This window comes from Orbicella franksi, chromosome 4, assembly GCF_964199315.1.
Source record: "Orbicella franksi chromosome 4, jaOrbFran1.1, whole genome shotgun sequence".
In the NCBI taxonomy this organism is placed as follows: domain Eukaryota; kingdom Metazoa; phylum Cnidaria; class Anthozoa; order Scleractinia; family Merulinidae; genus Orbicella; species Orbicella franksi.
This window is the reverse complement of record NC_138148.1, coordinates 3,291,610-3,306,199: the sequence shown is the minus strand read 5'-3', so window position 1 is coordinate 3,306,199 and position 14,590 is coordinate 3,291,610. Positions and strand designations below refer to the sequence as shown.

The following is a 14,590-nucleotide window of genomic DNA, read 5'->3' as shown; positions in this document are numbered from 1 at the left end:
TTTTTTATTTATTTTGAATTCCTTGTACCAGGATGCCTGCTTATGACAACAATCCTTGGTCCAGCTTGTTCTTTGTCATTTTCATTGTTGTCTGCATGTACATATTTGTCAGCATCTTTCTTGCCGTTGTTTACAAGAATTACCGTGAGCATCTGAAGGTAAGTGTTCTACGATGCACGTACGTTAAGTGTAGTATCTCAATAACCTAATATTATAAACACAAAAGACTGCAGGCTTGAAAACAGTGCATGCAGAGAGCTATCTTGGGTTGGCCTCTGCACGTTTTGCGGACCTATGGAAGCGAAGCTTCTGTGCGCCTTAGGCTTTGCGAACGGAGCCCATTCCCAAGAAAACTTGGTAATGCATCGAGCTGAAAAAAGTTTAGTCGTCACGTGATTGCTCGTACGTACGCACGCCTCTTGCACTGCGCGTATGCAAGCTGAGTAAAAATAAAAGAGAGTCCTAACAGCTACAAACTAAAACTACCTCTTTTGGCCTCCGGTGGGTAAGTGATTAGCGTATGTAATAGGAGCTCCGCTTTTAGGCTTCGCCAAATCTACATATTACAAGTGTTCTAGAAGAATAAATTCCTATAATGTTTCCCCATGGAGTAAAAGTTCAGTTTGTCAACTGCATGTAGCGCTCAGCCCACGAACCAATGCACACAACACAATGGCCCGACATTTCTGCATCATGGCCCGTTGCACGTTTTGAAACTGCAGATATAACCGTATCATGATGATAACAACACCTGCTCGTTACTATCCGAGTTTCGCGAACATTAAACGAGTCAGGTTTTCACCCCGAAGTAGTTCAGTAAACCGGGGCTTGCACTGAGATTTCTTCACAGCTAGCAAAGCCGCTTTATCAACATAATCCAATGATGCACGCTTATGGCCTTCAAAGGCATGACCCTCTCCCTCCCCTCCTTCCCCCCCCCATCCCCCATCCCCGCCATCCCCCCATCCCCCCCTCCCCAAGACATTATGATGTTAGCTATGTATGATGGAGTTAAGGTGTCTCGAGCAACTCTTACGCTTGTTTCGTGCTTTCCAAACGCCTTACGGGCGTCACTAGTAGGTTGATGATGCTTGAATCAATTGTTACGGCGTTAATCTCTATGTGACTTTTACACAGAATGAAATCCGCGCGTCAGTTTACCGTAAACGCAGACAACTGAAGCAAGCGTTTGACGTGTTGAAAGTCTGGAGTAACGAGAAGTGGGTGATCACCCAGAACAGGTGGTTAATTCTAATGAAGGAGGTGTGTCCACATTGGAGTCCGGGCAGAGTTGCTCTGTCGTGGCAAGTTCTAGATGATGACAGTGACGGCAAGATAGGTATGACTGACTAGTGAATATATGAAAGATCATATAATTGAACTGCGGAGAAAGATCTGAAGACATGATTGATCATCGCAGTTACACACACAACTTAAGCAGTTGTGAAATTAAAGCCTGAAAAATAAATTCAGGCTTGACCGAGATTCGAACCCGTGACCTCTGCGATACTAGTGCAGTGTTCTACCAACTGAGCTATCAAGCCAGCTGGAACTGGTAACGTTGTGAGTTTGTATTATACCCGTAGACGATGAAGAATGCAAGAGAATATTGTGCAAGTGAATACATTCTTAGCTACAGTCGAACCTCCCGTAAGAGACTACCCAAAATGTCAAACCTCGCTGGTCGCTTAAGGACGTTTGCGCGAAAATTTTCCAACATTGATTTTTTTTTTTTCTGAGACTTTTACCACTGTATGATGATAAGTTAGTTATGTCAGAAATGTGAAAAAAATGGGGGGTCACCGACTTTGTTTTGGAGAGAACATGCCCGGAAGAACACCCTAAATCTGAAAAAATCGGGCTTCGTTAGCGAATAAGGTCACAGTGTCTGTAAGCCCAAAAATATTGCAATTAGATCTTTGAAGTGAAATTTTCTCTGCTAAATATTGTTTAAGTGGACCTATTAAGTGAATTTAGTCAACTGGTGAGGTTCCTTAGAGAACAAGTTCGCATTTAGCGACCATAATTTCACACGCCTTCCAGCTGCAAGATGGCAGGATTCGATGTCCCGTGGACAGAAATCGTGATTTTTTTTTTTAAACCTCCCACATTGATTTTTTGTTCATATTTTTGACAATGTGGAGATAATTGTAAATAAAATCTGTTTCTGGAAAGAAAAGTAGGGGTCACCGAACATCCAAGATCGTTAAATCCAGGCAAAACTATAGCAATGGCCATCTGCCCTATCATTGTTCCTTTTAGTATTTAGCGCGCGCGCTCAATGCATGACGTGGCGTGTGAATTTGCGTGCGCAGTAAGGATGCGCAGAAACAATTAGCGCGAACGTCCTTAATTTACGAGAGGTGGTCGCTTACGAGAGTTTAGATCATATTGGGCCAACATTTTTCCTCATAAGAATACGGTAACTGCATAGACTTCCCCATGCGTCAATGCCGATGCCGCTTACTTTCTATTCATTTGAAAAGTCAATTTCAAGAAAACAAAATTCGGTTTTTCCCATAGAGAAATCTCCGTTTCTTGTACTACCCAGGAGTACGATAATGTTACAACACCTCATTATCCAATTTCAGTTTACGCTTTATTATCTCCCGGGATTATCTGTCGAGTGGTCGCTTACGGGAGGTTAAAAACAAAAGGAAATTTCAAACTCATAGCTCTAAAAAGTGGTCGCGGTCGCTTACGAGAGGCGGGCGTTTACAAGGGTTCCAAATATAGGGATTTGACTGTAAAACTTTTGGTATTCTGGAAAGCTGGTCGCTCACCAGAGGTGGTCGCAACCGGAGTTTCGACTGTATGAAAATTGCACTTATGAAGGACACCAGATCACTGAACTCTTTTTCATCTGTACGTGAGGTTTTGAGCTCATCTCGCCTACCTTAGTGTAAATGTACTAACGTTCTATCACGAATGCCGTGCTCTTATTGGCTACGCTACTCACTCTCTACAACAGTAACAATGTGACGGTCACTTCTTTGCGTTTTGGAAATTCTGTGAAGAGGATTAAGATGAAGTTTTGAAAGACACGTAGATTTATACTTAAACAATTAGATTATTCGCTCTCAAATTGTATACGCGATAGTTGATGAGTCCGCAGATGGCTTGGGCTACGGGTTAACTGTCGTTTAACTCCTAAGTAGATTAGACCCAATAGGCCAGTTAGCCCCCAACCAGAAGTCGACTAGCCTCGATTCATGCTTAAAGAACGAGAAGTAGACAGTGTTTTTAACCAGTCTGGTTGGGGGCTAATCGAGTCCTGGTTAGAGGCTAAACGGTTAGGGGCTAATTATCGACTTAAGGGCTAAACGACAGGTTACCGGGCTGAGCCCACGTCAACTATCACTCGAAGAAAATATCGAACTCATAATCTAATTGTTATCTCAATGAGAAACGGTATAGAACTTGTTTTGTCTTATTGAACGTTCTAGGATCCAGCAGTCGAGAAAATACAAACTGCTAGCAGTCTGACGCAAAATCCCATTCCAAATCCAAACCATTTATTTTGAAGCGCAAATTTCTTGTAATCCGACGGTACTTCCCTCGAAAATAGGCCCACTGAAAACGATAGCCCACGCCGGGTCCAGCTCTCTTGGAGTATAGAGTACTCTAAGAGATTTTGCTCGTAGGCTACAAAATGGTTTTTTTTCAATAACAAAGAAGCCCAGGGCTCATTAGAATTTTGTGGTATATTGGCAGTAACGGTTTACGTTGTTTTTCTCTCTTGATTTGCAGGTAAAAAAGACTTCTTGATGGTAGCTGATGTTTTAAATGTGAAGGTGATTGAAGTGAAAGACCAAGTCAATCTGTTTGAGAGATTTATTCCGAGGATCTACAACTCGCGTGTTAGTGCGAAGATTCGGCTTTGTGTGTGTCACAAGTAAGTTATACAAATGAGATGACTCTGAGGAAGTCTGCGTTACATTTTGTCACGATCGAGCGTGTTACACTCTAATACCCCATTCACAACAACTAAACTAGTTTAACTAAATCAGTTTCAAGTTTCTCCAATCTGATCTAGTTGTAGTCATTTTGAGAAGAGAAATTTCAAACCGCCTTGCTAACATTTTTTATCCAAACAGGTTTCATCATCTTTATTCACTTAGCAGGTTTTTAGCTTGTTTTTAAAAGTTGTGAGATGTGTACGGTACGAACAACTAATTTTTAACCTTGTTTAGTTCATGTTTAACTTGTTGGTATGAACGGAGTAAAAGAAGCAAGTTAACGTGGCTGGCAACAGTTTCCATGACTTCAGTTGTATTTCGACGATCAAGTGATTTTGCAATATAGGTATCACATAAGCGCACAATCATGAATGAGCAAGTTGTGGTCATCTTCATGGCAGAATAGGTTACCATAGCAACGATCCAACCTGTTTAAACACATATAGAATTGTGACATGAAGATAAGCATGTTGAGATACAACTGTCTGCAAAGTGTAAAAAACTTCTGTGGATAGAATTCAGAGCCATTACAAATATTTGAAAAACCCAGTATAACTTCTGAAAAGCACTGAAAACTGTTACCAGCTACCTTAATCTTTTGAGATTGTTGGGTTTGACTAAAAAAGCTGTAAGCTAATGTACTTGTGCTCTCGCCTCGTCTCGACTAGAAAGAGCTGAGTAGACAGTGGGAAGGTAAACTATTCTTTCGCTCTGTGCTACTCAGTCACTCTCCACCCACAAGTTTTTGGAGGAAAATATTTTACGTTATTTTAAGATTCAACGCGCGTTTGTTTTATTCTTTTGGTAGGTTTTTCGTGTATTTTTTCGACCTGGTCATTTTTGCCAATGCTATTTTTATCGCACTTGAGCGAAACGATGCAGAAGTTCTTTTTCTGGCGCTGTTTAACCTGGAGATTGTCCTCAAGTTGTATACATACGGCTTCAAGGAATTCTTTTCGCGTTACTGGAACATGTAAGTATTGTACTTTATAGTCAGTACATGTATGTATATCTTGGTATACTTGTCTGCTCGGTCTGTGTCTATACCTAATCGCACCTTTTCGGTCTGTTTCAGCGGCATAACAGGCGTCTATGTTCGGATTATGGCTCGTATTGTGGCGAGACGCAGTCTGGCCAAAAGAACCATGTCGAGAACTAACGAGCCTGATATTTATACCAAGTCGTACCTTGTTGGTACGCTTGCCGGGCAGGTTTGGTCGAGCCATGGTGGAGCCAAAATAGCCATGGCGAGACCAAACTAGCCTTATATGCCGTCGAAGCGTACCAAAAAGGTACGATTGGGTATTTACTGTACCCAAATTCGGCCAAGTGAGCATGACATCGCAGCCATATCAGGTCAGTGACTTGATATCGACGGTTATCAACACAGTAGACAGGGCTTCTGATTGGCTATTTGCAAATTTGGGTACGGTAAGCCAGCGAACCGTATACGTCCAAAAAAAAAGTCTGATTAGGTATCTATCATACCCGAATTCGGCCATAAGTCCGCCATCAGTCAAGTCAGTGACTTGATCAATATTGCGGGATCAGGACGGCAAACACGGCATCTAATTGGCTAGTTGCAAATTTGTGTACGGTAATGGAGAATACCGCTCTCATTCGTCTTATGAGTGTATTGTTGAGAAAGATACATAGAAAATGTAAACCGTATAGTACTTTTGTGGGATATTTAAGACGCACAATAAGAGGACGTTAACCTCAGAGGAACTTAATTTGATGCCTGTGGAAGATGTACTACTTATTCGAAAGGTAAAATACGTCAACTGAGATCACATCGGGACCCACAAAGCACACAAAACAGAACACACGACAAAACGCACGGCATCATTGCCCTTGGCCGGCATTGTTGCCGGCTTTGGTCAAGGTGGCAAATAATCAGAGAAATCATGAAGATCAAAACTCTCTCTTGATGATGTTAATGCCCAGTGTACGTTTTAGAATTATTATATATCTGAGATGTATTTTAGTCGTCTTCTTCATTCATTTTTATTATGGACCTCGCTACTCAGTGTGAAAACTTGCAAAAGAACATGACCGAGATTCTCCAAATCTCCAATACCAATTGACAGCAAAGGTTTCTTTTTTGTTAACTATGCAAACTTTCCTTAATATTGTCACGTTTATTTTTCCAGATTTGATTTTCTAGTGATAAGTGCAGCTACATTCGCCCGTATCATTGAGACTTCCTACGAATCCTGTAAGTACAAAATCTTGTTGTTTTGTGTGATGCCTCTTATTCGACTCTCGGTGAAGTCAATTCAATTGTTGTAATGTAAAAACAAAGCTTGAAATAATGGAGTTCTTAGGCCCCGTTCACACAACGCAGCGGAAGAAATTTGAAAACGGTGTTTTCACTGCGAAAACGCATCAAATGTTTTCCGTCCACACTACGCCGGAGAAATTTGAAAACGCAGCCATCACCGTACATCACCGGTGACAGAAAAGCTTGAGTGCACTCTTGAGGGTGAGGATGATTATCGAGACGTCATCGCTTTGGAAAACCTCCGTTTTCAAGATTATGTTTTCCGTCCACACTTAAACATAGGGCCGGCATTTTCAAATTCATGCCTCCGGTTTGAGGAGCGTTTTCGAAAAGCTCCGTTTTTGGTCCGCAGTAATGTGGACGGTAGGCGTAACCGTAGAAATAAAGCTGCGTTTTCAAATTTCTCCGGCTTAATGTGTGCGGGGCCTTAAAGTTTAATGTACATTTACTAAGCTGTAAAAACACCACACATACTATGACAAACATTTTAAAGTGGTTGCGATTGGAGTAGATTGAGACAGATTTCGAGGCGACGAACCTGACCAAAAACGAACAGGAAATGTGTTATCCTGACTTTCGCTTACACATATCTGAAAACCGCAGAGTCAGTTGATCATTTCTGCGTATATTTGTTAAAAAGATTTTTGACCAATTGATTCCTAGATCATATTTATTAAACAGCTGTCTTCTGTTTCCTTTCGTTTAGTACAGTCAAGTCAGAGTGTATTAGATTTTCTGATGGTTCTTCGAGTTCTTCGATTAGTGAAGATCATGGGCCAGATCAAACGGTTAGTACAGTTACACCATGGAGTGCTTTCCATTCAACCCAAAATTCCGGACCTTCCGAGACACGGGCAAATGATACGGAAATTTCCTTGGAAAGTTTCGGGAAAATCCGAGAACTGTTAAATTTCCGAATTTCGAACCCTTCAACCGATAATTCAAATGGAAGTCAAATGAAACAGAAATTCTCGGTAATAAATTATCGTAAATTTGGGGAAAGCGCACGAGGTTGCCCTCTTTTCCGGAAATTATACAAAATGCTGTTCCATGCGCCACTAGAAATTCCCGGAAATGCAAACAGGAAATTTTGGTCAAATGGAAAGCGCCCGTGCCTGTTATAACGGTGTATTAGTGTTTTCAATGATTAATTTTGAGTTACTGAAAAAAAAAAACTTTCGACTCTAATTCTGATATAGACTCTCGAAAATCCGTGGGGAAGAACGCAAAGAAGAACGCAATTGAACACAAGTTAGCGGTCGTGAGCGTGTGATGGTGGTACGCCCGCGCTACTCACGGCTCGCGGCATCGAACGCGCCGCTCACACGTCACGCTCACAGTCATGCTGGCATGCCTACTTGTTTTGCGTTCTTCACCACGGATTTTCGAGGAAAAGAGAGACTGCTCGCAGTCTAAATCTGATAGGGCATCAAATACGATTGGTTAAGTGGGTTGGTTTTAATTTATGATTCCCTATCGAAAGAGATATTCTGTAAATCGTCCGCGGCGTAGCCGTTGCCACTTTGAGTCGTTTAAATAAATTACGTTCTGTTACTTCTCTTTTTCTTTATGAAACAAGTGCGAAATTTGATTATCACGCTTTTCTATAGTGTAATTTAGGTAGAGGGTAAGGTTTAGTTTAGTAAGGCGAAGGGAGAGGCACTGTACCACTGTGCTATAGCGACCCATGGGAGCTCAGGTCATGTAGGGGTTAGTATATGGCGTATTGTTTAACGTAACAGTTGCATTTATTCTTTTAGATTTCAAGTCATTATCGGAACTGTCATGCAGATTGGTCCAGCAATGAGCACTTACGGTGCTATTATGTTTGTAAGTTTTGTCTTTCCTGAAGTCTTTGCTGTGTTGTCCGGATATTTAGTGCGCAGTTTAACTTAACGTTGTTCGTCTTGGCTTGAAACAGAGAGCCAAGGTCTTTTAAGTGTTTCTGATTGGTCTTTAATTTCGCGCGAAAATTTAACACCAAACATTGTTACAACCAATCAGAGACGGATTTTTGTAGAGCTACGTCATCAGTGCGGAATGTTTCAGGTCCAGTCTCAAACGTTCGAGGGGAAATGCTTTGGCTCCCTAAGAGCGACTTTTTTGTGTGTGTCACGGAATTTTGCCAAATTTAGACATAAGAAAATGGCCACCAAATTAAGTGTAAAATAAAAATAACCACTTAAAACTTTACAGGAACATTTCAATAAAACAATAACGTGACAACAAATAAGGTATGGATGGACTGAAATTTAAGAAGATTATCACGGATTGCGATATGGGTTTTTGAAAAACTGCCTGGCTGGTTTTCAAAGTTAATCTTGTTTGTTTGTCGCCTTTAATTATTACGCATGGAAAACATATTTATTTGTAATGAGGCTGTAATGTAGAAAGTGAGTCTGCTCTGATCTCTGCAAATTTTTCATTCCCACCCGGAAACCGCAGAAACAATAAGCCAATGAAATTTTACCGGAAGTGTGAAGTTTGGCAGCTCAGATTTCTTGGAAAAATTTTCAATCTTTTTCACATTGTTGGGGCCTGTTCACCAGACTCCTCCCCGCCGGATGGCTTCGCCGGGGGACTGGCTCTTCGCCTCTCGCGAGTGTGAGACTCAAAGCAGTCAAAGATGTGATTGTTCCCCCGGGGAGGGGACTCAAGTATAAAAGTACGGGGGTGCTTGTCGTACCTTTTAGGGGTTAAAAACGCGGTTTTGGTACCCGTAATGGTGTTCAGTCTCAAAAGGGTCCCAGCGGGAGCTTTTGTGGTGCCATTTAGGGTATTGATTTCAAATAATATGACAGGAGATAATGTGTTGTTTTTATTTTTACCTCTTAGAGGTGAAAAACATTTCAAGCCACGCCCGCAAAACAGGGTCTTGGTACATATACCTCTCAGGAGTTCTTTTCAAAATTTCCGACGAACATCTCCGCCCTTTTTGTATGGGACCCCTGAGGCCTGCTCGCACTGTAAGACTAAACAAACTGTTCGGCTTTGTGATAGTGAATTGTACTGGAGGTCAGACTTCCTCTTGGCTATAAATCCTGCTTAAATTCACTTTTTTCGTTTATTTTTGTTCCTTCTTTTGCATTATATTTTAGGTATTGTACTATATTTACGCCATCATGGGAATGGAGCTGTTTGGTAATTTAATCAAGACGGAGGGAAGTTACCCGTCCACAAACAGTAACATGAGCGAGGGCGAAAATCTGACAGCCACAGCGTTTTGTGGGAACATTAAGCTAAAAGATTCGGACTTCTATGCTGATCGCTACTGTAATAACAACTTTAATAACATCATGAGATCGTTTAAGGTTTTATTTGACTTGATGGTTGTAAATCAATGGCATAGTATCCTTTAAATTTGAAATAGATGTATCTACTTTTACAGCGGTCTAATAACGCAGGATCTGATAAGCTACGAGTCCAAATCTCGAGTTGTTATTTCCCTAGCTAGCAAGGTATCCAGAATAGTTTATCAAGGAGGTTATAATATTTTAAGGCTTGTCATGCGCTCTCCCTCCCCCCCCCCCTCCCCTACCTCTTCCCTCAAGTCCAAATTGGAGAGCTTAAGCAAACCACGACGGCAACGTTAACGAGAATGTCACCAAACAAAAGGTTTAATGAGGAGAACAGTATCCGTGCAGGTGCGTTATAATTCTTGGTACATTTCTTAGCCGTCCTCTACAAAACAACCACATGAAATGACCAAGTTCTGGAATTGAACGCTGGCGTTACATATTTAGCTTGAGCAAGTTTTGAGAGCAATAGACGCACTGAAAAGATCTAGTTAAATGAGAAATTCTAAGGTAAAATGGAAATTCATTTTTTACTTGGCGTTGTCCTCGAGACCGCCGCCGTCATTGCTTAAGCTCTCTAATTTCACATCAATCAACCTCATCCTCTCGGCTAAGTAGATAGCTTTTATTTATACTTCAAGGTTTATTGTCTTTGGCTTTAACACCTATTCAGTCATTACTCAAGGCTATGTTCGGGTCACAAACAAGTTTGCCAGGCTCTACTTTCTCTCATTTCATCTCCTCTGTGTTATTGTGGTTCTTAAGTAAGTACATTTCTAGTTGTGTCATTTACCATCCATTTATTCCAAGCAAGTTATAGCTGGTGTTGTTTCCACTCGCCCAAGCTTTTTACTAGCCTTTGATAACCATACTTTGCCCAATCAGAATCAAAGATTGATTTGTTCGGTGTACTTGTTTAGTTGTATATGTTTACTAGTTATAGTGTTTTTTTTCACGTGAGCTAAATCTTCAAGGCTTCTTCTCGTCGCCACGTACAGATTCCACACTGAGTTAACCTTCTTCTCTCTGTCTATCTCGTTCTCTTTCAGCATATTTGTAGCGTTCATTTTAGAAGCCTTTATGCTGGAGTATTCTTTCACGCATGGAAAGATAGAGACAGTAATCAGCAAGAAAATAGAAGAGAAAGGCATCGGTGTAGGAATGTGAGTTTCTCAAACTTAATAATAATTCATAAATAAAGGAAATCATATAACCGTGATTACTTCTCCGTTTTCCCCTGTTGTTAGCTTCGATTGAGACTGTGTTTTACCAAATTTCCCAACACTTCGATGGTCGTCGGAAATGTGATAAAACACAATCTCTCAAGTTTGACATAATACACAATGCACACATTGATATATTACGAGAAAAACTGCTCCAGAAAATGTCGTCATCAATTTGTTGATTGTCTTGCCGAGGCAACTCCAGCTCCAGGTCTGTTCCTCCCCGCGTTCCATTCCTTTGTGGCTGTTTATTGTACCACTACTCCCCGCACCCCCGCGCTTTCCAAAAAAAAATAGCTACGTAAATATTCCGCCCATGCTGCCTCGTTTTCAAAATGAGCTTCGATAGATTGAAGTTCTGCGTAAAAGGTTTAGACCACTCAAGCCATCTAAGTTGAACAAATGCGTGGGTATTAGTTTATTTTCTTTTTGTTCTCTAGGCCTCACTAACAATAATTTTATGGTAGCCTTTTACTACGATTATCAGTTGAGTAAGGCGCGACGGATGTTTCGCGACGGTCTGCGAGCAGGCTCACGTTGGAGCACAGCTGCGAGGGGCGCAGCCGTGAGCGCGTAATCGAGCGGCGTTGCCACGGGCAACTTTCCTGGTTTCCAATGGTAACAATATCGTCGCCTCCAATTTCGCGCGCGTTGCTGCTAATGACGTCAAAGGCCGACATGTTGCCACTGGAAACGGAGCCAGTTGCCCGTGACAACAATGCAAGTTGAACGTTAAAACCTGGTTACCAAACTTCCGTCGCGCCTATATACCGCAGCACACCCATTATATTTCAAGGTGTCCTGTAAGAGAAAGAGCAGCGTCTCTGCTGTCCACCGATGACGTCAGCGAAGCAGTGGGCAACGGTGGGTTTACCTCCGTGGAACATCTTGCGATGGACACTGGTTTAAGATTCAAGATGCCGAAACAACAGAAGAAAAACGCTGATGTCCTACTGCGGAAATGTTCGAGGATGAGCTAGAAGAGGATGACATTGGACCCAAAGATTTAGACGACTTAGATGAACTGGAAGAAGAAGAGCTTATAAATGAACGATCCGGAAGAAAACTTCCTTTCCTCACTGTTGACGCAAATTGACGTGTTCTTCCAGTCGCACCGGTCACGAAGCCTGACTTCTATTTCCGGTCGCCATATTTTCTTTTAAGCATAGTTAATAGAGGGGAATGATTATGAAACCCGACAAAGTTCTTTGTTGTGGTATGTTTTTGTTCGCATTTTTGGCCTTGACCGTGCACAAAACTCAATAGTTGTTTACTACTGACTGGGGAACTAACCAATGGAAAAGTTTCGGTAACCTAATTCATTCATGGTGTATGAGCGCGAAACAAAAGATTGTGTACTGTCGTGGACTTTCCAACACTAATCTTGGCATCTTTGTTTGCCCCATGTCGAGCTTCATAATCATTCCCCTCTATGGTGTGCAGCGTGTAGAATTTTCTTCACAATCATGTGATCTTTTCATACGAAATGGATTTATTGGATGAAATATGTAAGGCTTTCGTTTTTTTCAAGGCCATTGATGTCAAATAATAAATATTTTTTATGGTGGATTTTAATTTTTCAAAATAATGAAGATTTGTGTTGAAAAAAAGTGTTTCCTGATGGCAAAGCCGTACAAATCCTCTAAGGTTTCAAACTTCCAAGCCACCATGAAAAATATCAGATAGCCATCAATGGTCTGAAAATGAGCAATCTTTCTTCCTTTTGTCATTCTCTTTCCATTTTCTAAATATCCATTTCGTTTCACGGCTGTGTTATACAATTGATAAGGTCACTTTACAGTGTTTTGGAAAGGCCCTGTTCGTGGACCTTATTATTTAGGGTATTATGAAAGCAACTGAATTGGAGCAGCTTTCACTTGAGTGTCGAAAGCAATTCGCTAATTTGCTTTGGCTCTGCGTTACCGCGCTAAGCGATTGGCTTAAAAAAACTCGCGCCGCTTTGTCATCCAATCAGGCCCCAGTTATTCGAAGGCGGGATAACGCTATCCACCGGATAAATCACTATCCAGTGGGATGTGTTAACAAAACAAACCACGCTATCCACTGGATAGGGATTTATCCGGTAGGTAGCGTTAACCACTTTTCGAACAACCGGGGCCAGAACTACAACCAAACCGCACAGAAACTCGCTTGCACACGTTTCCCGCGTTTCGTTTTGATTGGTTTGCTAGATTGTCAGTGACCTTTGTGGTTGGCCAGACTGATAACTTTGGTTTTGGTTTTGACACTCCATTGAAAGACGCCCCATCAGCTTAAAGCAAGTACATTTTTTGTCGAGAATAATCGAGTTGGAAGATTTTTAACTAAAATAAATATTTTTACTCTAAAAGTTTATAACAGAATTTAATCAGAAAATATTTTACAGAAAACTATGAAGATGAATTAAGACATGTAAATTGACTAAAGAGGCAATTCTCTTAAGCTCTATAAGGCAATTTAAATGGGAATCAGATTACATAAACAGTTTAATTTTGGAATAATAAAGTCCTTTTTTTATGAAATTCGTATTTTAGGAGTTGATCCAGCAATGTTTAAGTTTAACAAATACCACCGCTTATTTCAAGCCAGCTCGAGGTATTATACGGCTAGTTCCGTGCATGGGCAAGGTCAACCAAACACTCCACTTTGATTGGCTACTCAAGCAGGCAAGATGGAGTTATCTTGCCTGCTCGAGATTGCCAGCTGTTTACCGCGGAAAAAGGTGACACTTACGCCATAGAATAATTCCGTTATTGTCCACGCTTCTCTGGCCAGGGCAGCTTTTGGCCTCGTTCTGGTTTTGCGTGTTTATGGATCTCTTAAAATGAGTGGCGTTTATACTTTTTTCAAATTTTTGAAAAGACGATTTACTCTAAGAGGCTGAAACTGTTTATGGCTGTTTATTCATCTTCCGCGGAAATTCATGTATGTCAATTTTGTGTCCATGATTTTTAACGTTGCCATGGCAACCGCAAATTTCATGAAAGTCTGGTCAAAAATCAAATTTTTTAACACAATTCTCTTTTTTTTCCAGTTATTAAGTGTTCCTCATCAAATTGCAGAAACTCATAAATTTTTTACATTTATAGGCATACTTGCTTGATTTTGTATTAATTTCTGTTATTTCTTGACTTTCTTACAAAATAGTGAAATCCAAGATGGTGGATCCACAATGGCGGGTAAAATTATGACATCTGACGTCATAACCAACATCATCTTGTGTCATCTTGTAGAGCAAGCTCAGGGCTATCTAGTCAATATAACTTAATTTCGCTGTCTTAACAAAACGAAAACGCAAGGAAGGGGTTTCATTCAACCCCCCCCCCCCCCTTATACCACGGTGGGGGTATGAATTTGCTTGTACGTCCGATGGTAAGTTAAACTTCCAAGTTTGAAAGGCAATATACTCATTCAAGCAAGCTATAGAGCTACTCGAAAAAGCACCTGTCACCTGTAATTTGACGTTTGAATGTCCCGCAAAGGCTCAGAGGGGGTCTCTCTGTATGGGGAAAATCTGCTGAGCGATACGCGAGCGGGGGTAACATGGGTCTTGCGACTTTTGTGCCTGCACTCACCTCTCCCAGCATATTTCTATGACAGACGTCTAGGTAGGATTTTGGCGGACGAGAGAGCCTAAGTAGGGTAGAGAGGTAAGACTGTTAAAATGTGAAAGCCACACCCAAGAGTTAGAGAGTGGACCATATCTCGTAAAACAGCCATAAGCTTTTAATATACGTTCGCTTATAGCTTCAATCGGATCTAAGTGATTTTTATTTACCAATAATCAACCTTGCACTTTAATCCCTTTATTATCGTGCTTTTGACATG

The 14,590-nt window shown here is 41.1% G+C and overlaps 1 protein-coding gene and 1 pseudogene across 2 annotated transcripts in view; one reads left to right on the top strand and one right to left on the bottom strand.

The window, feature by feature from the left end:
• Positions 1 to 14,590, bottom strand: part of LOC145484567 (uncharacterized) — a 50,763-nt pseudogene that overhangs the window by 24,511 nt on the left and 11,662 nt on the right. The gene's annotated exons all lie outside the window — the stretch shown is intronic.
• On the top strand, positions 33 to 12,651 carry LOC145484335 (uncharacterized). The gene is given in 12 exon segments (XM_081462969.1): positions 33 to 158; positions 1,138 to 1,339; positions 3,751 to 3,895; positions 4,768 to 4,932; positions 6,113 to 6,177; positions 6,950 to 7,031; positions 8,004 to 8,073; positions 9,342 to 9,591; positions 10,213 to 10,303; positions 10,589 to 10,702; positions 11,559 to 11,716; positions 11,719 to 12,651. Coding segments are annotated over 12 exon segments (1,608 nt in total). The 3' UTR covers positions 11,859 to 12,651.